General features: G+C 53.1%; 1 protein-coding gene across 6 annotated transcripts in view; it reads left to right on the top strand.

Moving 5' to 3' along the window:
• Positions 1-25,486, top strand: part of DNAAF8 (dynein axonemal assembly factor 8) — a 104,004-nt gene that overhangs the window by 75,226 nt on the left and 3,292 nt on the right. For 5 of the 6 annotated variants that reach the window (XM_053957911.1, XM_053957915.1, XM_053957913.1 and 2 more), the window contains 6 exons: positions 3,387-3,481; positions 4,421-4,541; positions 6,856-7,073; positions 8,955-9,040; positions 14,035-14,104; positions 17,244-17,432. In XM_053957911.1, the coding sequence (XP_053813886.1) occupies positions 3,387-3,481; positions 4,421-4,541; positions 6,856-7,073; positions 8,955-9,040; positions 14,035-14,104; positions 17,244-17,300 (647 nt within the window). In that variant the 3' untranslated portion in view covers positions 17,301-17,432. Of the gene's footprint in view, positions 1-3,386; positions 3,482-4,420; positions 4,542-6,855; positions 7,074-8,954; positions 9,041-14,034; positions 14,105-17,243; positions 17,433-25,486 lie in introns of those variants that run through there. The other variant, XM_053957914.1, reaches the window with a different exon arrangement.

The raw sequence follows: 25,486 nt of genomic DNA, 5'->3' as shown, positions 1-25,486 counted from the left end.
TTTGTAAAAGAAAAGTCCAAAGGCTCAGATATACAAATAGACAATATGTAATGTTTGTTCCCTCCTGCACTGTCACTACAGATCCAGCCTTGGCAGGCACTGCAGGCCATTATTCCCCAGAAAACTTTCCCTGTATTCTTGGTGGCTGAGCTGAGTGTGTCTCAAGCAATGAAATATTCTCCCAGAAGATATATTCCAACAGGGCTCCTCCCAGAGCAGCCCCAGCTCTGGCTTTATCAGAACAGATTTCCTTTGATCTCTTCTTGCTTGGTCATTTTGTACTTTTAGCTTGGTTATTTTGGAATTATTCCCAAGAGCCCATCTGTCTTCCCTGCTTGTGTGTCCCTTCCTGATGTTCTCCATTACCCACTGGCCAACTCCAAGATTTCACAAAGGCTCCAGGACCCTGAGTTCCTGTAACATCTCACAATGCTGATGGCTGGCAGGAGAAAGGTGATCCAAACCTGCTGAGGCAAGCAGGGAAACTCAGCTGCTTCCCATCTGGAAAGGCTCTTTCCAGCTGGCACATGGGCAGAGGCACAGGGCAAAACAGCATCCTTGGAATGCTGACCCATCCCAGCACCTCTGCCAGCAGGGAGGCACTGGGCTGTGTGCATGGGGGGTAAAGGATGGGAAAATGGGGAGTATCCCTGGAGAGAGCAGCCTGTGGAGAGCCCAGCATTATTGCTACCAGGAGGGAAGGATGTCATTCCAAAATTCACATGGAATTAAGCATGGTTAGCTCCCTGCCTGTGTTTCTCCTCAGTGTTGCATTGATTTTGCTCTAATACTTAAAGGAATATAAAAATAATAAAGCAATAATTTCTGTAAACTCAGGTGAGCTGGCAGGCACTGTGTGCCCTCAAGTCCCAGAGGAACTTTCCTGACAAGATCCATTGGATTATTTGTCTCTTCCATTGTATCTGGGCTGTGAAGTCACTCCCTCTTTCCATCCATGTCAAGTGGGCTGCTTAGAACTGGCAGGGAGTGAAGGAGCCACAGCTTGGGAGAGAGACCTAAGCCCTTGCTGCAGAACCTGAGGACTTAGACTCAGCCAGGAGAGATCCCACAGGATCTGTGGGAGTGACTGAAGATCAGGATCTACTTATACAAAAAAAAAAAAAAAAAAAAAAAAAAAAAAAAAAAAGTGGTCAGGGCTCTCCAGCCAATACTTTTCCATTGTCAGCCCCTGCTTCTCTTGCTCTTGAGATGAATGAATGGATTGTGTGTCCAGATTGCTCTGAAACTCCTCAGGCATGGCTAAGACTGGATAATATACATCCCAAATTTCAGATGTTTGCTACAGCTGGAGCATCCCCAGCATAACTCTGTGAAAATGAGCAAGGGGAGCTGAATCTCATCCCAGTTTTGTTGGGAGTTACAGTGAGCTCCCTGTGAGAGAGAGATCCTTGGATGTTCTGACTCCCTTCAGACCCCTAGGCTGGGATCTGAAGTTGCTCTTGAGATCTGGGCTGAGCCCAGAGCTGGCCCTGCCCTCTGTGCCCAGTGCAGGACCCAGCTGTAGGGCTGGCCCACAAAGCCCTCCCTGCACACATTCCAGGAGCAGGGATGCAGCTGTAGCTAACTCTGATGGATCTGGCCCAGCTGCTCTGCCCTGGAGCCATCTAGCCATAAGAAAAGGAGTGTTCCTAACCCCCTGCACCTCCCAGAGCTTTTCCAGTTAAGCTGGAAGAAGCTTTGGTGAGTAACTGGGGGACTGTGCAAACCCATCCTCCTTTCCTAGGAGGGAATCCTAGGCTTTCCTAGTTTTGCTCCAGCTGAGGAAGAACTTCAATTAATGCCTGAAGCAGAGCAAACTCCTACTATTTCCTCCCATAGTGACAAAGGAAATGCAATTAGATGAAAATGGGGTTCCAGGGAGACTGGTGAACCAAGAAACACAGCTTTAATCCTGTAGGGCTCAGCTGCAGAGGTGAACCTGCACCCTCCCATCTCCTCTGGGCTTGGGAAGTCATTGGACTGTGTTTTTTCTTGCATCCAAAGAGCTCTTACATGTGCACCCTACACTGTCTTGTACCTTGAGCAAAGTGAGAGTAAAAGGCTCATTTGGGAGCATTTGTGTTCTCTGTAGTGCCACCAGTGATGGAAGCACAGGAGGTTTTGTGTGGAGGTATGGAAAGGATCCAGCCCAGCTCATACACTGGGACTTACACAACCTCAGGATTGTAAACTGCTGCCTTAAGGGCTCTGGCTATACAAAACCTGGAATTATGGTGCTCCAACAGGGCTGAGTGCTCTCAGGTGGGATCTTTTGAATGGGCAGCCTCAAAGGTGGTCATATTTCAGAGGATATTTGTATCCCAGGAGCATGGATCTGTGCCAGCACATTGACAATCTATCTAAACTCCAATAGAAACAGCTTTTCCCTCTCTAATATTTTCCATCCACAAATCTCCAAACATTCTGAGTAATGCTTTATAACACTGTTGCTTTATAGGGAAATATTCAGCTGCTAAGCCTGGAGGGACCTCTCTAGTCACTGAGTTCAGTTAATTCCCTCACAGACAGCCCCATCATGTTTTCCCTTCCATAAGCACCCACCCCAACTGGATGGATGTCACAGAGCTTTGAGAGCTAAAAATCTTCTTACATTTTCAAACTTAAATATAGCCACATATACTTTGTGCCCATTTGTTCCTGTGCCATTATCTGGACTCTATTTTAAGTAGCTCTTTTTACACCTCTGACCTTTCCTACCCTGAAGTGTTTATCAGAAATCAGATTTGTTTCTCAGCTTTGGGTTGTGTTGGGTCAAACAAGCCAAGGTCTGGTTTAACTCTTCAGATGCTTCTCCATTTCCCCAGTCATCCTCATGTCATTTCTGTGACTGTTCCAGGCTCAATTTACCTTTCTTGACCAGAGGTGAAGAGAAAAATGTACTTCCATCAGCAGTGCCTTTGCTAATTCTGCTTTCCTTGGTCAGTCAGAGTTGCCAGTGCATTTGGGACCTACATTATTGTTACTAAGTACATTTGTTTTACTAACCAGGAGCTCTTCCCCTTCAGTAAGGGCAGCCTGGTGTGATCCAGAAGCAAGGGAACAACAGGATTTAGAGCTGGAATTGAAAGGTTTCACAGTCTCCTTAACATGATTCCCTCAGCTCCACTGTTAGGAAATAGAAGGAGTCTTGTTTACACGAGGAAGCTGCTGTGGTAGTAGGACAGAATCAAAATACCAAGGAGGCAATGGAACTATTCTAAATATAATGGTTTGAAATGTTTGCTATTACTGTACAGAACAGCTGGCCTTTAAAGCAATTACTGCAGCAAGTTGCACATCATCAATCTCTCCAAAAGATGAGTGTGAGTCTAGAGAATGTTTAATTCATGGCCTGAGAGACTCTTCCCATTGTATTTCTCTCTCAGGCTCGAGATCCTATGCAATGGCTGTCCGGGATGTGAAGCTGTTTTTCCCAGAAGGGCTGTGCTGTGCCCAGTGTCAGCCAGTGCAGGAGCAGGAGGTAGGAATCTGCCCCTTCCTGAGCTTATCCTGCTGTGCCAGAGCAGTGGCTTTGGCCCTGCTATCCCTGCCTTCTCTGCTATTATGCTGTAGATAATGCAGCTCTGGGTGTGTTTCCTGAGCTGCCAGGCACTCCTGGTCCTGGGGATGCTCCTCCCTCTGCACTGACCCCAGCAGCCTCAGTGGGGAAGAGCTGCTGCAGATCTGTTTGTTCAGCAAGCTCTGCTGTGAATTTGGGAGGGCTCAGGGCTTGTGCCCCCAAATGATCAACACTGCTTGGAAGCAGGGACAGCAGCCTTACCCTGACTGCTGAGCACACTTAACCCAGGAGCTGTTTTTTTACCAGCTTTGTATCATTCAGAATGGGATGGCTGATGATGTGAAAATGATTGGGATGTGCTCATCCAAGGGATGGAAATGTTTGAGCTGTGCTGTGGCTCAGAGGTGATCCAGCTGAGATGGTTCTCCCAGGAGATTAGCTCTGGAGATGGCCACATCTGTAAGAGGCTTCACTCATGTGGGTGTGCAGCTCAGTGCAGGGCATCCTGACTGTGCCAGTTCATTCAGGGACAGAGGGAGCTGCTACACCCCAGCGTGGCACTGGGTAAAGCTGTCAGACTCTCACAGGTTTTGTTTGAGCTCCTGGCCTTGAAAAGCTGGGAGTGGAGACTTTAGAATGATGGCTGGATATGGGACCTTGAAAAGGATGATGAGATATTGCACTGAATTAAGCCTCCATTAAAAAGAAGAATGCATGCAAAATGATCTTGTCTCTCCAGACAAGCAGGTGTTTTCTAGACTGGCAATTACAGAAGTACACCACAACAACAAAAGCTTCACAGCTTGCCTGAATCAATACTTGAGGAGTGTTATCCCTCCTCATTAGGTAATGTGTTCACATGACTTGCTTCTCCCTCCCTCCCTGCCTTCTCTCCTGCAGCTCCAAAACCTGAAACACGACCCCATCCTCGGCCTGGGAATCAGGAAGCAGCACAAGACCCTAACCCATGACCCAGGAAGGCATCCCAGTGTCCTGGGCTCTGAGCAGCCAGGCAGTCCTGGTAAGGAAATGTAACTCCTCTTATAGATTGGGACTGCTATTGATTAATTGGACAGCAAGACAAACCATCTGGTGGCAGCAAGATTGGGTATTGATGTCCTTTCAGAAGGGAGACAGCTCTGAGCTGCAGAGAACAGCTCCAGGGGAGTCTAGCCTTTAACTGTTCACCTGCCAGCACTTCAGGGCTTTACAGACAGAGCTGTCCACAAGGGCTGACCTTAACAGCAGCAGCAGAAGAAGCAGTGACAGCACAGCTGGTGTCAGAGCAGCACATGTTCCTCTCTGAACCCTTCCCAGGTGTCTCAGCACAACTCTGGTGCTTTGTGTCCATTCAGAGCCTCCCCTGGAGAGGCAGCAGAGCTGGGCAGTGTGAGCTGCTCTGTGCTGTGAGTAGATAAATATCAGCTGATGCAGGGAGTGCTGCTGGCAGTGTGGCCAGAGGCCTCTCCTGAGCTGAGCTGAGAGCCCATTCAGCTCCCACTGCTGCTGAGCAGCTGCCAGCTCCAAATGACTCCCAGCTATGGCCAGGCTGACTTTGATTGGGAGCTGAAGCCTCAGCCAGGCTGACACTTCCTGGGATGCAGCAGCTTCTCAGGGCCTTTCCTGCTGATTTGACTTGATAGACATGTGTAAACACAGCTGTGCTGCAGGGGCAGGAGATGGCACTGACACGAGGGGATGCTCCCACCTTGGGATGCTGTGGATTGATCCCAAGCCTTTTTAAACAAGCAGGGACCAGGTGAAGCATCCCTGTGGTGGTCCCTGGGGAACAGAATTGTTTAGAACAATTATTTCCCATTCCTGTAGCTACACTTCTGATGTAGGCAGCTCAGAAAATGTTCCTGTGCTACACCTGATCACTGCAGTCCTTAATCCCAGCATTGCTGTGGATGGGAAAGGAGCAGGATAAAAAAGTGACAGAATCGCAGCCCAGCCCTGCCTGACACAGGACTCTGGGGGGGCATTGGTCACATACCAGCAGATGCAGAAGTGCAAGGAGGGGGTGGTAAATCAAGTCCTCTGCTCTTGGGGTGAACACCAAGTCACTTTTGTGCAAGGGGTCTCAAAGGAGGATTTGTCCCAAGGTATTTGGGAAGGGTGTTTTCCCCATCATCTTAGTGCATAATGGGAAAGGGGCAGTTTGGCAGTGACCAAATCACTTGATTTGTAGAAGAGATTTTGTAAAATAAAATAATAAAGCAGCCTGTTGTGGAGAGAGCACAGGTATTCTGCAGGCTTTGCACAGCTCTGTGTCGGGAGCTAATCTCAAAATACATGCCCCTAATTTCCTGCTACACCAGGATATCTTAGCTTTGAAGATGCCTAAGCAAAGTAAAAAGGAAAGCAGTGTACAGCCCTGATGTGTTTGTGTCTCAGAAAATGTATTTCAAAGAGTTACTGCCCTGGAAAAGCAAGTCCACGTGATCTCTGAACTGTCAGGCACAATCTCATAAGTGCCTCCAGCAAAGCAGACACATCACTCACGTTCTGGGCTCATCTTGGACACTAGAGGAAGCTCTTGCACACAAGGAAAGCTCCTTCCAGCAAATAATTATCACCAAGCTGCTGCCTAATGGACAGACGGATTTATCATGAGGAAAATATGAAATACATTAAGCCTCACGTATGCTGAGCAGAATTACATTTGGGATTATAAAAGCAGCTGGATTAGCAGCTTTCTCTGCTTGGAAAAAATGAAAATGGAGTAGTAGCTCCTGTAGCAAACCAGCAGTTGTCCTTGTCTGACTCCTGAAATGGGGTCACTCCTGCTGTCTTGTGATCTCCAGACAGGGACACAAAGGCATGCAGCAGCTCAGGATGGGCATCCCAGGGCACCTCCCAGGGCTCATCCCAGGGCACTTCCCAAGGTACATCCCAGGGCTCATCCCTGGGCATGTCCCAGGGCGCCTCCCAGGGCTCATCCCTGGGCACCTCCCAGGGCCCATCCCTGGGCACCTCCCAGGGCTCATCCCAGGGCACCTCCCAGGGCTCATCCCAGGGCTCATCCCTGGGCACCTCCCAGGGCCCATGCCTGGGCACCTCCCAGGGCTCATCCCTGGGCATGTCCCAGAGCACCTCCCAGGGCTCATCCCAGGGCTCATCCCTGGGCATGTCCCAGAGCACCTCCCAGGGCTCATCCCTGGGCACCTCCCAGGGTACATCCCAGGGCTCATCCCAGGGCACATCCCCGGACATCCCAACGCCGTGGTGCCTCCAGCTGCCACGGACGCACCTGTGCCCGGGCAGGGGCACTGAGAGGGCTCAGAGGTGCTGGGGGGAGAGACCAAATAAGTGTTCTGCTCTTTTGCCATCAGGTCAGGCTTTGCTGGAGCAGCTCTGCCAGAGCACCTGCCTGCTGCTGCCCGGGATAATCCTGCAGGGCTCGGAGCCCCCCCCGTACGTGGCGCTGCTGGAGGAGCTCGTGGGCAGAGGCTTTGTGCTGACTGGGGCTCGCCTGGCTCTGCTGGACTCACATCAGGCTCTCTGCATCTCCCAGATGCTCAGCAGGGCCAAGGGCAGTGTTGCAGCAAAGGTATGGAACAGATGGAGCTGGGCTTTGCTTCCTTGGCACAAAAGAAGAGCTTTGTAATGCCTTGTTCTGATGTGCTGCCCCGAGGCTTTGGTGGCACTATTGCAACACTGTCTCTGAGCCCTGGCACCTCTGGTGAGTAATGTGGGCACTGGGGACACTTCCTGATGGTCCTGCATCCCTGGGAGCCCTCATGGGAATGGCCCATCCACCAGTCATTTATTGAATGCTTCATTCCAGTCAGCCATCACCCTGTTCTGTGTGCTCTGCTGCTGTCTCCTCTCTTGTTTCTCCATATAAATACAGTTTCTATTTCTCTCTCTGTAATCACACTCCATTAATCCTCCTCTACAATGCTAAAAATCCTTTCTTCTTCTTGGACTGTGCCCTGCAGCCTGACCCAGAGATCTTCCCACCTGGAGTGTTGCCTCCATCTCTGGGGCTCCCAGCACAGAAAGGACCTGGAGCTGCTGGAGCCAGTGCAGAGGAGGCACCAGGATGATCAGAGGGATGGAGCAGCTCTGCTGGGAGGAAAGGCTGGGGGAGTTGGGATTGTTCACCTGGAGAAGAAAAGGCTTTGGGGTGACCTAACCGTGGCCTTCCAGTGTGTGAAGGAGCTACAAGAAGGATGGAGAGAGACCATTTACAAGGGCCTGGAGGGACAGGACACAGGGAATGGCTTCCACTGCCAGAGGGCAGGGTCAGATGGGGTATTGGGAAGGAATTGTTCCCTGGGAGGGTGCTGAGGCCCTGGCACAGGGTGCCCAGAGCAGCTGTGGCTGCCCCTGGATCCCTGGCAGTGTCCAAGGCCAGGTTGGATGGGGAACCTGGAATAGTGGAAAGTGTCCCTGCCCATGGCAGGGGGTGGGACAAGATGGGCTTTGAGGTCCCTTCCAACCCAGGCCATTCTGTGGCTCTCAGTAGGTCCAGCCCAGCCTGGGGTTTGGGCACAGGATGTGCTGCTGGGCTGAGCTGACATTGCTCCACAGCAACAGAAAACCAGGCCCAGACTGTTTTCCTCTTGGTGTAGGAGAAGCCCACCCAGTCAGGAACCTTGCCTGGGCAAAGCTGGAAGGTGGAATGTGCAGGAAAGTGCTGTCAGCAGCAGACAGTAAACAGGGGGAATTAATTACAGTGGCAATAGCAAACCAACAATCACCCAAGGGCTCTCAGACCACAGCAGGCCCTTCACAAAACACAAACATTTGGGCTTCCAGCCCTCAGTTCTAAGTCTTGGGTGTTATCTGTAATAGGAGCGTGTAAGATCTTTTCAGGTTGTGCTTTTTAAAACTGACAGCATCCCTTTGAAGTACATCTGTGTGGAACAGCAATTACATCTAGCAGCCAATTAGTGTAAGCACTGCCTGCCTGTGCCCTGAGTCCCCCGAGGATCCATCCCTCTGCACAGGGAATGTGCACAGCTCTCTAGGAAGGACAGATCAGCACTGGGGGAGCAGAGCCATCCCTCCTTCCTCCTGTCAGAGATAAATGGGCCTGGGCAGAGCTGGTGTGTTTCCAGAAGGATCTGTCACTGCTGAGCCAAAGGTGAATGTCACAGCCTTTGCTCTCCCTCTCTAGGAGGGAGATGGGCTGCTTCATGTAATGAGTGTTTCTGCTACAATATCTCAATATTTACCTGTCTTGCTGTTCCTGCTTCCAGCAGAGGTAGGGACTAACACACCCAGACACTCTGCTGGTTTTCACTCAGAGAGGGCAGCAGGAATACTGGAGGGCTGTGGGGATCACAAACAGCTCAGACATGGCACTGGCTCTGCCTGGAAGGATCTGTTGCTCTGTGGCTCCTGTTCCTCACCCATCAACCAGACTTAGAGACTTGTTCAGGTGCAGAACAGCACCAAAGCTCTGTTCCTCCCTCTCTTGCAGTGCTCCCTGCTGAAGGATGGGTTGTGCCTGGTGCTGGCAGCACAGTGGGACAGCACTGTCACCTCCCTGGGCTCCCTGCTGGACAGGTAAGGAGGAGCTGCTGCCCTGAGGGAGGGCACCTCTGTTCTGTGCTTCTCACTCAAGGGCAGCCTGTTCTGCACAGTCTCCTTGTGCATGGTCAGTAACTGGTCATGGAATTGTTAAGGTTGGGAAAGATCAAATCCAGCCAGGAACGAGCACATTCACCATTAAACCAGGCCCTCAAGTGCCACATCCACACTATTAACTCTTCCAGGGATGGTGACCCCACCACTGCCCTGGGCAGTGCCAGTGCCTGACCACCCTTCCCATGAAGGAATTTTCCCAATGTCCAACCTAAACCTCCCCTGGCACAACTTAAGGCTGTTTTCTCTCCTCCTGTCCCTGTTCCCTGGGAGCAGAGCCCGATCCCCCTGTCTGTCCCCTCCTGTCAGGAGCTGTGCAGAGCCACAAGGTCCCCCCTGAGCCTCCTTTTCTCCAGGCTGAGCCCCTTCCCAGCTCCCTCAGCCCCTCCTGGTGCTCCAGCCCCTTCCCAGCTCCATTCCCTTCCCAGAGCCCCCCAGTGTCTCTTGTCATGAGTGGCCCAATACCTGAGAGTGTCCTCTACTCAGGACCTCTAAAAACCGAGCTGTGTCCTTTGTTAAGGACTTGCAGTGTCTATAAGGCTCAGCAGCATGGTTCCATGAATACAGGGAATTCTCTGAAATTAGGACTCACATTGGGAATAGACCTGCTGCATCAATAAAATTCCTAGGAGAAATATCTTAGCAGATTTTATGTTTGCTGTGAAGGAAAAGGGAAAAAAAAAAAACAAAAACAGAAAACCAAACCTTAAAATAAATGCCAGAAAGCAAAATCAAAAATTAGCCTCTTAAATAAATCACCAGAAATGCTGGGTAGAGGATGTACAAGCCTGGAAAAACAAACAGAACCCCTCTGCAGGGACTGATTAGTGAAACAGAGTGATTAGCAGGGCAATTAACCCTGTGTTCCCCAGAGGGAAGGGCTCCCTGCACGGGGCTGGTATTTGGCACTGGCATGTGCAGCTCTCACACATGGCTCCTCTGGCACAGGAACCACGAGTCAGGTCTGTGCCACATCCCATGTGGAGCAGCCCAGCAGCCACCCAAAAACCCTGTCCTGACTTTGGCTGTGCCCTCTGGAGGACTTCCAGAAAGTGCTGTCAGTGGATTCAGGGATGCTGGAGTTTGCAGGCTCCAAGGGATCAAAGCTGAACATCCACACAGCTGCAACTCAGAGTTCCCATTCTTTGCAGAAATGTTCCCAGGGCCACACCTGGGAGGAGTGGTTGGAACAGATCCCATTGGTAACTTTTCAGAAATGTTTTTAAACTACTGACAGCATTTTGACTTTGCTTCCATTCATTAAAAATCACACCCTTGGGAGCCACATCCCAAACCTTCTGCTCTGCAAGGGGAGACAAACAGCAAGTTAGCCAAGACCTTTGTGGTGAGATTTCTCCCAATCTTTCTCTGGTTTACAATGAAAAAAAGTGAGCTTTTGGGAACCCTGGAGGTCACTGCTGGAGGTAGTTCTGGGACAGTCACTCAAGATCCCCATATCTCTATTTTCCCCAGTACCACAGTCATGGGGTGCTGCTTAAGAGCCCAGCACTCCCCTCTCCTTCAGGCTGGCTGTGATTCCAGGGGCTGGTCCCAAGGCAGCCCCTCCAGAGACACCTCCCGTGGCTTCTCCAGACTTCCAGAGCCCCGAGGGGCTGAGCAGGAATTGGTGCCAGTCTCTGCACCTTCACCCCCCTCCTGCTCTGTACAAAGGATGAACTTTGTGCTGAACTCCAAAATACCCCGGTGTAACTTACAGGGGTCAGGAGGCACTTCCAAAGGGCAGCATCGGCCCCAAACAGCAGGGTCCACTCTCAAATGAATGGATCCAGCCCCAAACAGCAGGGTCCACTCTCAAATGAATGGATCCAGCCCCAAACAGCAGGGTCCACTCTCAAATGAATGGATCCAGCCCCAAACAGCAGGATCTACCCCCAAAGAGAAGGATCCAGCCCCAAACAGCAGGTTCCACTCTGCCTCTCCCTACAGTGCCAGAACCAGTGATCACAGAGCCTTTTCAAACCAGCTCTACAAAAAATAAAATAATAATAGTAAAAAAAACACCAATCCAAAACCAAAACAAAACAAAAAAAAAAAAAACTAAAACAATTTTTGCCTTCTTGATGGAAAATGCCTGTGGAAGGGAGGGGCAGCAAGGTGTGCCGGAGGGTGGGAGGAGGGAGGGCTCTGATCCTCAGGGAGATCAGAAGCTCACACCCTTTTTGTCTCTCAAGCTGTCGAATTTTTTAAATGAGCCTGACTTCACTGGTGCCTCCCAAGGACACTTCATGCCAGGACATCATTCAGTGTAAATAACACCCGAGGTTAATTACTCTTACAGCTCCATCAGCCCTTTCTGTCCAGGATAAATCACTGGATGTTTATCTCCCTGTCTCTGCCAGGGCCCAGGATTCCAGTACCTGCTCAGGTCTCTGCAGTTCAGCTGCACTGCTGAAGCCTCACCGTGGTGAAGGGATTATTTTCCAGCCCTCGAGTCCCAGCTGAGCCACGTTTCTCTGGCTTTGTGCCACGGGGAGGGACGTTCCCATCTGTATGGAACCCGGCTGTGATGTCAGAGATGGGCTGGGATAAAGAGGAATCAGGTGTTGAGAGGAACAATGTGGGCTCTGCCAGCGTAACTGCTCCTCGTCCTGAGCTTATTAAAGCTTTCCTAAGCTAGCTCTGTCAAGGACAGACATTCAGATCCTGGGGATTTGGAGCCAGCCCCAGACCCTCCTTGCTGTGGTTGTTCAGCAGCAGGACCCACTCTGGCTGCTCTCTGGACATCCAGGGCATTATTTCTGCACCAAAAACCACTGAGCACAGAAAAAGGGACACGGACATGGCAGGTGTGGGCACAAAAGCAGCCTGGCAGTTTGTTTGCCTGCCAAAAGTGGAGCCAAAGCAGGAAGCTGGGAGTGTGCCAAGGGGAGCTCACAGGCCAGAGGGGGTGTTTGGAAGGGGTGAGGGAGCAGTGGGGACCCCAGAGAGGGAAGTGACCCCATCCTATCACAGACAAGGGAAAACCATGTGGGACTTACCCTTCTTGTTCTGTCAGCATCTGCCTGCCTGGATGGCTCAGGGTAAAGCATTTGAATTTTCCCTGTCATAACTTGTTTTCACAGCCACATTTCCTGGCTGCAGGGTGGCAGAGGCAGGAATTTACAGCAGTAGATTCAAAGCAACTCCTGGAAGGAAGGCATGCTCTGCTTTTTATGCATGACAAACCAGATTTAGCTGCCTTAAGAGGTGATGCTGGTTTCACAGTGATTATTCCTCTATGGTTTAAGTATTTAAAAAGCACTTTAAGATTGTCAGGACCTTGTTGTGCACAGACTTAGCAGCTCACCTGGTTAACTCAGCTCAGTAGGCAGGGTTTGGCTAAAGCACCCTGTCCTAGGGTGGCTGTATGATGCCTTTATCCCCAATCGTCTGCCCTGTTTATGTTGAAGTCTTGTTCCAAGAGTGAAAGGAGGAGGGAAGAAGCTCAGGGTTTGTTTTCAAAACTCACTCCCTCCTCCACATTCCGGCTCCGGGACGGTGTTGTCTGCAGACGGACGGACAGCGAAACAGAGCTCTCCTTTGCTTTTTCTAGTTAGTTTTAGCTAGCTGAGGCAGAGAAGTTCCCTGGACTGTAGTTTTTTTTCCCTTTCTCTGGACCTGCTCTGGACTGAACACCAGAAGAGCATCAGCAGCTCACATTTGTAGCCCAGCAGGCCGGGCCTGGGCCGCGGCATTGCCAGCGCCAGAAAGACTGGTCAGAGACTGAGTGAGCTGAGCTGCAGCCCGGGGGGGGGGGGATTTGCTCTGAATTTGTCTCTCTTGGAGTAGCAAGAAGTCTTATTGTTTAATATTGTCTAAGTTCTCTTGTGTAATAAACAGGTTTTTTCCACTTTTTTCCTCCAGAGGTATTTTCTCCCGAACCAGCTGGGAGGAGAGGCCAATTGACTCTGCTTTCCTAAAGGAACCCTTTTGTGGGGAGGGGAGGGGAATTCTTTCCCCAGACTTGCCCTGAACCAGGACACACCCCCAAAACCGAGCTGAGCAGGAAAAAAAATAGAGTTTAGGCCAGACTTTGTGCCTTCCTACCTTGAAACGAGGTTCTGCAATCAGAGCAGAAGCCAAGAGCTGAGGAACCTAGCTGGATTTTTTCTCTCTGGTGAAACATTCTTACCAAGTGCTAATTGCTGCTAGGAGGGAGCGATGTTATCCCTATAGGAAGCTCATCCTGGGGAGCTTTGGAGGGGAAGGAGGTGTAGAAATTAAGAAAAAAAAAATAGAGAGAGAGAGGAAAAAAAGTGAACACATGGGGTGTAAAATCTCGGAGCTGTTGAAAACCAGTGAAAGGAAAACTGTTGCCAAGCACAATACCTGGCTATGGGGGCAGGGAGCAGGGAGTGCTTTCCAAAGCCTTGGGAGTGTTTTCAAGCCTGAGGCTCCCAGTGTGCACAGAGTCCCTTTAAAAGGCACTTCTGAACTTGGTACCTTGCCTTCCCATTTCTCTGGAATACATTTTGAGGTCAGGTCATGTGTGGCTTGAGGAGGGCCAGAGCAAAACCAGGACTGGTGAGGCAGTGCCTGCTGCTCCAGGCAGGTTAGTAAATCCTGGGACTGGGGGAAAACACCCAGATTATCTCAGTGGAGAAAAAGCCCCTTGTCCAGAGCCAAGTATCCACATTTATGTGCATTTCCCACTGCCCCAGAGCCACCCTTATGCAACTGGACATGGCTTGTCCAGTTTGTATTTAAAGTTTGTTTGAAGGTTTGTATTTAAACAGTGCAAAGCCATTTACACAAAGCTTTGTAAAACCCAGGATTTAGCTATGTAAAGAGGAGCAGCAGCAGATGCCCGTGGCTGGAGCTGCTGTCACAGAGCTCAGACCTCCCCAGGGCTGGGGTCATCTCCCTCCCAGCTGACATGGCAAACTAACCCTGCCTCCCTTTCTCTTTGCCCCCAGTGCCTGCTGGCAGAACCAGTCGGTCCTGGACACTGCAGAGCATCTCCTTTACCCCCAAAACGAGAACCAGGCAAGTAGAGAAGTTTGTGGTATGGATATGTGTTCTTTGTGCTCCTGTGATGCAGGCAACTTGTTAATATTGGTTGAAATTTCAAAGGAAATGGTAACTTCTGTGAGTCAGAGGTGGTGACAGCCCCAAGCCTTGGCTTAGGCTGAGAGCCCAGAACATGGGGAAGGTGGGACCAAAATCCTGTCAAACTGTCTCCCACATTACAGTGGTGACACAGTTTTGAATCAAAACATTTGGAGATATTGATAAACGTTCTATATTTTCCATAGAAATTCTGTTACTTTTTGTGAAAAATCAACACTGAGAAAAATATCACAGAATTGTGGAATGGTTTGGGTTGGAAAGGACCTTAAAGCTCATCCAGTGCCACCCCTGCCATGGGCAGGGACACCTTCCACCATCCCAGGCTGCTCCAAGCCCCGTCCAGCCTGGCCTTGGGCACTTCCAGGGATCCAGGGGCAGCCACAGCTGCTCTGGGAATTCACCCTGTGCCAGGGCCTGCCCACCCTCCCAGGGAAGAATTTAAAGTGTCTGTGATATTTGTCAAAAATAGTGACAAGAAAGGTTCATTCAGCCCTATAGCCAAGCTGGCACAGGTCCTGTGTTCTGAAAGTTGCATTTCAGAAGCCCAAATCCAAGTGGAAGAGTGAAGCCATTAGCCATTCCAGGGATGGTCTAGCTGAATATTTTCTCAGTAATTCAGCCCAAGAAAGGAAACACTGAGCTCCAGACATGTGGGCAGCTAATGGGAATAAACTGCATAAATACATTCAAAATTCGGGCTGTAATCATCAAAGTTTAGTTCAAAACAAATGTGAGGTTTGGAGAGGAGGCAGAGCCTGAGGAGTTGGGATCAGGAGATGTGAAATCCTGGTGGAGGTGTCCCTGCCCGTGCCAGGGGGGTGGAGTGACATGAGCTTTCAGTTCCCTTCCAGCCCAAACCATTCTGTGGTAAAAGACTTGTGCAGAGTGAGAAATGATAGCAAGTGGACAAACCTCTCCTCTGGATCCCTTTTTTTCCCCAATAAAAGCCCAGCGGGAGAGTGCGATGTGTTTGTAACCTCATCTAACACATCAGAGCTGCTACCTTCAAGCACCAGTGCGCTAAGGATTGAGCCTTAAAAGACACCGAGCCCTCTTTGAAGTGTGCATTCCTGCTTTTAACGCAGACAGAAGCACCCCGACTTCCCCGGAGTGCCTGAGCTGCCGTTCCCACCCTTTCCCGAGGGCACGGCGGCTCCCGGCGCTGCAGTGCCCGGGCAGCGCTGCCTGCACGGCTCTGCGGAGCTGCAGGGCTCTCTCAGCCCAGCCCTGGCTGCTGCCAGGGTGCCAGGCTGTTGCCAAGGAATGTGACAGGCCAGCAAGTGCAGGCTGTCTCCTGATTTGCTTTGAAAGGACATTACATCTCTGTGCCTGACATAAAATCCCTTCTGCTTGCCGGTGCTGGGGAACGAGCCTATCAGGGAGAGGCTTAGAGGGCTTTTTGTGCTAGAGAGGAGAAAAAGCAAATATGCCCAGCCCTTCTCCCTGCTCCTGGCAGCCTGGGATGTGCAGTCTAATCCCTCTGGAAGCTTGGAGTTTCCAGCAGGAATGCAGTCCTGGGACAGCAGCACATCTCCCTGGGGGGACAAACAGCACAGCAGCAGCTCCTGCTGGTTTTCCAATGGGCCTTTTTCTCCCAAGTTCAGGGTAGGTTCAGGAATCACAGTGAGATCTGAGGAGCAAAGGCACCGGGGAATCTGTTCCTCAAAGGATGGCCCCAGGAATGATGTTCGAGCCTCTGATCTCCTGCTAATGAGTTTGTGAAATGTCAGCCAGGCTTTGCAGGGCAAAGCTAATGAGCAACAACGCGATATCAGGCAAAGTTCAGGAGGGTTAAATGAACATGGGTTTCAAATCCTCATGGTCTGAGCAGAGCTGCAGCCTTTCCTGGTGGAGTCAAGCCACGGAAGTGAAACGGAATATCATCCTCGCTGCCAGTGTGATTTGGGATTAGCAACAGGATGAGAAATCAGCTTTCCAAATGTGCAGTGCTGACATCTGTGCCTGCTTCTGCTGCATTCCTGGAGCACCTTCACCTGCCCTGGGTGAAACACCTGCCTGAGGAGCAGACAAATCCAGGCTTTGGGAGCTCCTCGTTGCCCCCAGTGACCCTGCAGGTGCCAGGCACACTCAGCACAGCTCACTGGAAGTGACAGAGCCATGGCTTTTTGGTGCCACCGTTAGGGGCTGGTGACCTTCCACAGGGGTGTCCCAGACGTTCCTGCAGCTGGTCCATGCCCAAACTGGGATGTCTCCAGTGCTAAGGGAGTGGTCAGGGAGTGCTGTGCTCGGCCTGGGGACTGGGGTGTCCTGGGGCTGGACACTCCCCCTCACCTGCAGCAGTGACTGGCTGGGATGGCGCTGTGGGGACAGAGTGGCTGTCCCTCGGTGACATCACTGACCTGCCACCATCAGAGCAGAGGGGTGACACAGCTCTGTCCCTCAGTGAGAGCCCACGGGGAGCAGCCCAGCCTCCCCTGGCAGCACCAATCCCTCCATTCTGCCTGGAGCCACCTTCCCTGCAGGCACCTGAAACGGGGAACTGGACCAACACAGGGAAAACCCCTCCCAACCCCTCTTGGCATGATCCTCTCCCCTCAGCAGCAGGCAGAGGGGCTGCAGTCCCATGAAAGAGACTAAAAAGCTGTCAGGAGAGGCAGGGCTGGCAGGAGGGCCCGAGGGCTGTGTGGGGTGGGTGGCAGCACAGCATCCCCAGTGCTTTGGGGCCGGGGTGCTCATTAGCACAGCCAGGATTGCAGCCCCTGGCACCACCTTGGCCTCTCCAGCTCACAAACAGCCCTGCCAGGGGCTGGGCTTGGGAAGGACAGGCAGAGCAGCCAGGGAGGGAGAGGATTTCCCACTTAGCACCTTGCTTGTTGTTGGTTTTCTTCAGTTCCTTGCAAACGTAACTCCTGAGCATCACAAGGAGCAGGGCTTCCCTGCTGTGGGACACTCACAGCCACTTCTGTGCTGGGATTAATCCAGCCCAGAAACAGCCTCTGCACAAGAAACCCTAAGCCTGCCTCTGGAAAAAAGTGTCTTTGCCACACACAGAACTCACAGCTCTCCTCCAACCCTTTCCTTGGTTTCTCCCCAGGCCCAGGAGCTGCTCTGCTGCTTTTTTGACTCCCTGACATCGGAGAGCATCCACTGAATTGAATCCCAGGATTGCTAGCAGGGCTGGGCAAGGCCCCCAGGCAGCCTTGGATGCCACTGTGGGGATGGACACATGGGCACAACCAGCTCTAAGAGCACTGTTTGTTTGGAATTAAAACACAGAGTCTGAGCTGTGGCATTAGCATGGGTCAGGGAAATGAGAGTGGTGGAGGAAGGCTCAGTGCCCCAAAACAACCCCCTGTGAACTGTGGCCATGCTTCCCAGTGGAGTCCATCCAGAGACAACCTGCTTGTGTGCATGGAGCAAGGCTTGGAGCCCTCCTCTGGCTGGGAAAACCTCAGGAACAAACACAGGGGCAGGGGTTCACTGCTGTGTCTCTCAGGGGACTCCACCTCCCCCAGGCCTCAGAGACTCCATGGAGAGACTCTGCTTGCTGCTGCTCCTCTGGGCCCAAGGCAAACCCCCAGCAAATGAAATGGAAATAGTCAGAGGCAAAGCTGCATCCCTGGAGGTTCAGTGCACCAGGCCGAGCTGTTCAATAAGATTAAAGCTGGACAGCTCAGTGTTCACCTGCCTCTGCTCCAGAGCCCTGCCATGGGCTGTGCCAGCCCTCATCCTGCTCCCTGCCATGGGCACACGGCCCTGCCTCCTCTTCCTCCTCCTGCAGCAGCTGCTGGTCCTGTCATCCTTTCCAGGAGCCCAGAGGAAAGGAAGCTGCTGTTAATACAAAGGCCCTCAGCCTTCCTGGGACACTCTGGGGTCTTTTTCCTCTAGGAAAGACTCTTCTCAGCCCAGGAAGCCTCCTGTTCCCACCTGCCCTGCTAAGGCAAAGACTTAGACTTAGACTCTGCCCTGGTGTGGCTTCACCTCAGATCTGGGGCAGTTGTGGGTGCCACAATATCAGAAGGATCTGAAGCTGTTGGGGAGTGCCCAAAGGAGGGACATGGGCATGGGGAAGGGTCTGAGGAGCAGCTGAGGGCACTTGGATTGTTCAGCTGGAGAAGGAGACTGAGGGCAGAGCTCAGGGGGGGCTGCAGCTCCTCCCGAGGGGCAGCTCCAGTCTCTGGGACAGGGACAGGGAATGGCTGGAGCTGGGCCAGGGCAGGGTCAGGCTGGATTTTGGGAAAGGTTCTTCCCCCAGAGGGTGCTGGCACTGCCCAGGCTCCCCAGGGAATGGGCACAGCCCCGAGGCTGCCAGAGCTCCAGGAGTGCTTGGACAATGATCTCAGGGATGCCCAGGGTGGGATTGTTGGGGGGTCTGTGCAGGGCCAGGAGCTGGATCCATGATCCTTTTGGGTGCCTTCCAACTCAGGACATTCTGTCATTCTGTGCATGCTTCTAGTTCCAGCCACGGCAGAGGTGGCAGGGACAGTTCCTGTGAGTGTCCCAGAGGTGAGGGCAGATCAGCGTGGCCAGCCCAGCTCTGGGTGCTGTGGGCACATGAGCCTGGGGTGAGCCCTCCTTCTTCCCAGCTCTCACCAGCTGTGGAAGGTGACACCTCTGACATCTGTCCCTTTTCAGAGGAGACAAAAGTGCCCAGGAAGTGCCAGAGCTGTCAGAGGTGTGGCCCTGCAAGCTCTGCTTCCTGAGCAGGTACCAGTCCTAACACAGCCCTGCCCTTCTCTAATCCTGGAACAGCCAAAGGAGATTGTCACAGCCAGCCGAGTGTGAGGGGGACACAGCGACCTGGCCTGACCTCACAGCATTTCAGGGTCACAGTCACAGAAACCCAGCCTGGTTTGTGTTGGAAGAAACCTTAAAACTCATCCAGTCCCACCCCCTGCTGTGGGCAGGGACACCTTCCACCATCCCAGGTTGCTCTCAAGCCCTGTCCAGCCCTGGAAGTTTCTCCCATCCTCTGCTCCCCAGCACTGTTCTGCCTGCATGGGCTCTTTGGGCTTTGTGGTAGGACCAAAGATCTACAGAAAGGAGCTGGAGAGGGAAGGAGGCAGCTGCCCTGGTCCCTGGGGAGGATGAGGTCCTTGGAGTCATCGTGCTGGAGGAGCCTGCTCTGCTCCTGCAGCTAAGTAGGCCATTTCCTGCACTCCAGGCACATTTCTGTCATGCTTGTAAGCCCTGTACGGCTTTGAAACAAATGGAAATTAAAAGGATCCACCCCCAGCACTCGGGGAATTTATCTGGAAAAGGAATGGAATAAAGACAGCAGCTGAGGGAGCAGCCCTGTGGAGCTGCACGTGAGGAAGGGGCACACGGGGCCAGCAGCAGCCCTGACCCCAGCCTGGTGCCACAAGGGTCACAGAGCCCTGTCCCTCTCACCTGGGCCCTCAGACCTGTGGGACTGGAGCTGGACATCATGAGGGGATGCTCTGGGAGTGCCAGCAGCCAGCCTGGGGAGGTGACATCCCAGTGGGACACCCCCAGCCCATCTGGGCTTGGCAGGAGCACTCCCAGGAGCTGAGACCAATTAATTCATTAATTCATAGAATGAATTAATAAAATCAGAGAATTATGAATGGTTTGGGTGTGAAGAGACCTTAAAGCCCATCCCATCCCATCTCTCACCAGCCATGGCAGGGACACCTTCCACTGTCCAGGCTGCTCCAAGCCCATCCAGCCTGGCCTGGGACACTGCCAGGGATCCAGGGGCAGCCACAGCTGCTCTGGGCACCCTGTGCCAGGGCCTCCCCACACTCTGAGTAAAGATCAATTCACTGTGGAACAAACCAGGGCCTGGCACAAAGCACATCCCATTTCCCATCCCCTTCCATCCCTGCTGAGGCTTGAGCTCTGTGAGCCTCCATCCACCCATAAGCAAAGCCCTGTGCCTCAGTTTCCCACCTAGGAAATGGAGGTGGCAGCTCTGCCACATCCCCCAGGCACAGCAGCAACATCCCAAAAATGGGGCAGCACCCAGATATCTCCGAGCAAGGAACTGCTGCAGTGCTTTGGATTCCTATTTTAAAGCCCAGCTAATTAATCTCAGCGTAACAAACTGGCACACCCTGCACAGAGCAGGGGAAAGCATCATCCTCTGGTATTTCCAAAATGCCAGCATGCCAGAAATAACCCTGCCAGCCTTTTCCCCTCGAGAATACCCCACTTGTCTCTGGAGAAGTGACAACCAGGAGCACCACGAAGCACCAGGAATCAATCCCTCCATCAATGGGAGCTGCAGCTCTTGCACCGTTTTTCCCTGGAAACTGCCACAAGGCAGCCAGGATTAGCTAATCAGAGCTGAGGAGCAAATTAATGATTGAAAGAACTAGGAGAAAGGCAGATTTGATCCGAGATTGCCAGCTTTGCAGCTGGCTCCTAGTTGCAAACAATTCATTTAGATTATGAAAGCAAGAAATTGAGTACAAAACCCCCTAGATTGTTTGCTTCCTGGAGAAAGAAAAGAAAAGAAATGGAATTTAGATTAAAAATTATGCAGAATAGTATTAAATCCCCACCCTCTTGTGCCTCCCCTCTTGCTGGAAAACCAGAGCTAATCAGAATTTTGCATTGTTCTGCTGCCAGTGTCAGAGCTGCCTCAATGGAGGAGAGATAAAATACAGGAGGTGGCATTTGCTGTTAACTCCTTAGGGTCCTGCCGTGACAAAAATGGGAACAGAGTTCCTGCTGCTGAAATCCCATTCTCCCAGCTCCTTTTATGGGCAGGTGTTGGGGGCAGAGCAGCTCCTGCTGTGCCCTGGGCTGGGGACATCGTGTTCATTCATACACTGGGAGCTCTCAGGTGAGCCCTCCTCAGGAAGGATTGGTGTCCCAGGGATGTGCAGGTGCTGGATGCTCTCCCCAGAGGGCACAGGCAGAGCCTCACTCCTGCTGTAGCTTTGTAGCTCCTCTGTGCCCAGGACAGATTAGATTAATTAGCACCCTGGTAATTCCTGCCTGGCTGTCCCCAGCAGCAGTGGGACACGGACACCCCAACAGGTGATCCAGGGGACAGGATCACTGCCCTCAGCAGCCTGAGCAGGGCAGGGGCAGGGCCTGAGCTGGCAGGAGCAGCTCATCCCCACTGGGCACAGCCCGGCCGTGCCCTTCTCTGGGTGGCTGTGGCCCAGGGCCGGCACCCAGCCACTGCTGGGGCAGCTGGGTGCCAGCTCTGCTGACCCTCTGCAGCCACCAGTGCAGGCACAGCGACTGCTCAGCCTGCTCAGCCTGCCCAAACAGACTCTTCCATGCCAAAAATGGTTCTGCTTCAGCCCGTGCACATCAGCCCTGCTGAGCCCTGGGAATGTCCCATGTCACCTCCCAGAGCCACCAGCCTGGGAATTACTGCACAGCCAGCAGGATTTGCTGCCCTCCCAGCAAACTCCTGAGGTCCATGGCTCAGGAAGCAGGAGTTGATGGAGCTACTGGAGTTGTCCTTGGATCATCCAGACTCAATAATCCTGTGCCACACTCCTCCCATGCCCACAAATATCTGCCTTGCTCTGGCTGACAGAGCCAAAAGCACCTCTCTTGGCTAAGAGATGCTGCTGATCTCCAGGGACACCTCAGAGCCCTTTGCAGGGCCTGAAGGGGCTCCAGGAGAACTGGAGAGGGACTGGGGACAAGGGATGGAGGGACAGAACACAGGGAATGGCTTCCACTGCCAGAGGGCAGGGATGGATGGGATATTGGGAAGGAATTGTTCCCTGGGAGGGTGGGCAGGCCCTGGCACAGGGTGAATTCCCAGAGCAGCTGTGGCTGCCCCTGGATCCCTGGAAGTGCCCAAGGCCAGGTTGGATGGGGCTTGGAGCAGCCTGGAACAGTGGAAGGTGTCCCTGCCATGGCAGGGGATTTGGTTGATCTTTAAGTTCCCTTCACACCCAACCCAGCTCTCATTCCATGACTGTGATATCACAGGGGTGGTGGCTGGTCCTTGCCTCACCACTGGGGTGGGATCAGGACCTGGGCTCCAGTCCCAGTTCTGTCCTATGGGGCAGGCAGTGGCCCCTCTCCAATCCTTGATCCCAGGCACCATCTCCATGTCTGTGGCAGCAGGAGCTGGTGATTAATTGGTCCTTGGCACTCCCCTGGCAGGGCTGGAGGAGCACAAAGGGCGCTTTGTGTGCGGCTGATAAAGGGGCCGGGATGAGTCAGCGCGGGGAATTAACCCAGGGAGCGGGGGCTGCTCAGCCACAACAGGCACAGGAGCTCCCTGCAGCCTCTAACTGGGTCACCCAGGAGACCAGGGCTGGCAGTGCCTTCTCTGGGCCCTCCTGGCACGGCCATGGCCATGGCCCAGCAGCAACACCACTGCCTGTCCCCAGAAATCACTGGTTTGATCCAGTAAACCAAGGCAGAAGCTGTGCCAGGACAGTTTCACACAGTGTGGGGTCAACTGGGGCTCCTGGGCCTACAAAACCTCCTGGGGAGCTCAGCTGAGAGGCTGTAGGGGTTGTCTGTCTCCATCCATCCATCCCTCCATCATCCATCCATCCCTCCATCCATCCATCCATCCATCCATCCATCCATCCATCCATCCATCCATCCATCCCTCCATCATCCATCCATCCATCCATCCATCCATCCATCCATCCATCCATCCATCCATCCATCCCTCCATCCATCCATCCATCCATCCATCCATCCATCCATCCCTCCATCCATCCATCCATCCATCCATCCATCCATCCATCCATCCATCCATCCATCCATCCCATCCATCATCCATCCATCCATCCATCCATCCATCCATCCATCCATCCATCCATCCATCCATCCATCCATCCATCCATCCATCCCTGTGGGGATGTTTAAGCCTCATTTGGGGCTCTGCTGAGCCCTGTCCTGAGGCTGTGCTTGGCTGCTCTGCCAGGTGAACCTGAATCTGACCCCTGGAATCTCCTCCTTGCACACCTGTGGGATGTTGGCCATTTTCTGGCCATCAGGAGCCTCCTGACATCTTTGTGAGCTGTCAGGGATGATTTTGAAGATGAAAACGTGTGTCCAGCAAGATCACCAAGATGCTGCAGGTGCTCAGGATCCCCAGGTGGCTCCAATGGGCCTGTTTGTGATGGGTTTGCCCAGGACAGTGGTGAGGAGCCTGGAGCATCTCCCTGTGAGGAAAGGCTGAGGGAGCTGGGGCTGCTCAGCCTGGAGAGGAGCCCCAGCTGAGAGGGACCCTCAGCCCTGGGTGCAGGGAGGGGCAGGAACTGATCCCAGGAGTTCTATTTGGACATGGAATCATTAGGGATGGAAAATACCTCCAAGATCAGTGAAGCCAAGCTCTGACCATTCCCACTAAAGGTTCCCACTGAACCATCAACACAAGGAAGAACTTCCAGTGACTGGGCACTGGCCCAGGCTGCCCAGAGGGGCTCTCGAGGCTCCTTCCCTGGAGATATTCAAGAGCCATCTGTCCACAATCCTGAGCAACATGCTCTGGGGGACCCTGCTGGAGGAGGGTGGGACCAGATGAGCTCCAATGGTCTCTTCCAAGCGGAACTATTCTGGAATTCTGTGATCTGCATGCTGTGATGTACCAGCTGACCTGCCTGGCACCTGGGAGGCTTCAAGTGACAGAGAAAAGGAGGGAGCAGGGTGGGGTAGGATGTCCCTGCTCCTCTGCCTCAGCTGGCCATTGTCCCTCAGCCGGCAGCCACTGCTTGCAGACTGGAGAGTGCTTTTGGCTTGTGGCTCACGGGAGCTCGTGGGGCTCCGGAGCCCATAGCACCCACAGCTGCCACCCCAGCTCTGAGTGGTGACTCTGGGTGTGGGGCTGCTCCTCTCCAGAGCTCTGGCAGAAGATCCTGAGCTGGTGGTGGCCGATTCCCTCTCACAGCAGACTGGCCAGTGAATGTCCCCCTGAGGGCTGTGGAGCAGTGGCTCCCAGTGGCTCCCAGGAATTCTGGGAAAGCTGAGCAGTGACTCGGAGCTGGATGCCTCGTCCTGCAGGGAGGTCACTGTGACACAAATGGGACTGTTGGGCTGGTCCCCAGGCCTGTCCTTCCCCAGCATCCAGCCTCCTTGGGAAGCCAGCATGGTGTTCAGCTCCTGACAGAGAATCCTGGGCTGCTTCAACCCTGCTGCCAGCCCAAGTGCTCTGGGGCCCTTCAGAGCTGCTCCTTCCCCCACAGGGGCCTATCCAAGCACATGGAAGTGATTGAGGTGCTATGGAGCAAACTAAAGACCTCTGAGAAGTTCTTGACCACTAAACCATCACAGTCCATCCATCCTGAGCTGCTGAGCCCCCACAGAGCCACAGCCAGAGTCAATGTCCAGCCCACAGCCACGGCCAGCACAGCTGGCAGCCTCCAAATATTGGAGTCCCCCTGGCCCTGAAGCCAAGCCAGTTGTCTGGGCAGCCTGGGGGCAGCCAGCCAGCCCTGGCACACGCCGGTTATCCTGGCCAGCCTTGTGGGGCAGACGTGACCCAGGAGCCCTGCAGAGCCAGCCACGCTCACGGGGTCCAGGGGGACTTTGGGAAAGGCTCCTCAAGGCAGGCCTGGCCAGTGGCTGCAGAGGTGCCACAAACTGGAGTGATGCCAGCAGAGGCTGAGGGAGCTGGAGCTTCCTCAGGCTGGAGGGGATGGAGGGAATTAAAATCCCTGCCTGGGATGATCGGGTCTGGGAGCAGCTTCAGCCAGGGAGGTGCTGATGGGCTCCTGCCCAGGAGGGTGGGGTAGCCCCAGGAAAGGGACTCCAGGCCACTCCAAATGGTCCCCAGTTACCACCCCCTACTTCGTGACTGGGGATAGCTCCACTGCAGGGCACATCTGGTCTTCCCTTGTAAACTGGCCTTGCTTCATTGTGGCTCCAGCCCCGGGGGCACTCAGGTGTCCCAAATTCCTCTGCCTGCCTTCGTGCCGGGGCTGGGGTGGGGGAAACTCTTGTAAATCCTCGTGTGCTGAAGCAGTGGGAGGGGTGAGGTCGTGCCCCAGGCTCACCTGCAGCCATTTCCCCTAAAATTCCCTTCCCCTGCGGTGTCTTCAAGGCTACAAGGTGATTAACATCCCCTTTCGGCATGTTCCAGCCGCGTTCCGGATGCCTTTAAGCCCTCGGGGTGTTACACATGGCTTACAAGTTGGGCTCCATTAGCACTCGATTCGCTGTTTATTAAAACCTCGATTAATCTTGTATTAACGCTCTTCAAATGCGACTTTTGTGGAGGTGCAGCAGCCTCTGAGACGAGGAGCTAAGCTTCTCCCCAGCCCTGTGCCACTGCTGTCAGTGAGGAATTAGCTCGGGATCTCTCCGGGCTCAGAGCTGAGGGGTTGGGAGGCTGCAGAGAGCCATGATCAGGATGCCTGTGAGGATGCTCCAATTAATGGG

This window comes from Vidua chalybeata, chromosome 16 (genome assembly GCF_026979565.1).
Source record: "Vidua chalybeata isolate OUT-0048 chromosome 16, bVidCha1 merged haplotype, whole genome shotgun sequence".
Classification (NCBI taxonomy): Eukaryota; Metazoa; Chordata; class Aves; order Passeriformes; family Viduidae; genus Vidua; species Vidua chalybeata.
This window is presented reverse-complemented; position numbering and strand designations above follow the sequence as displayed.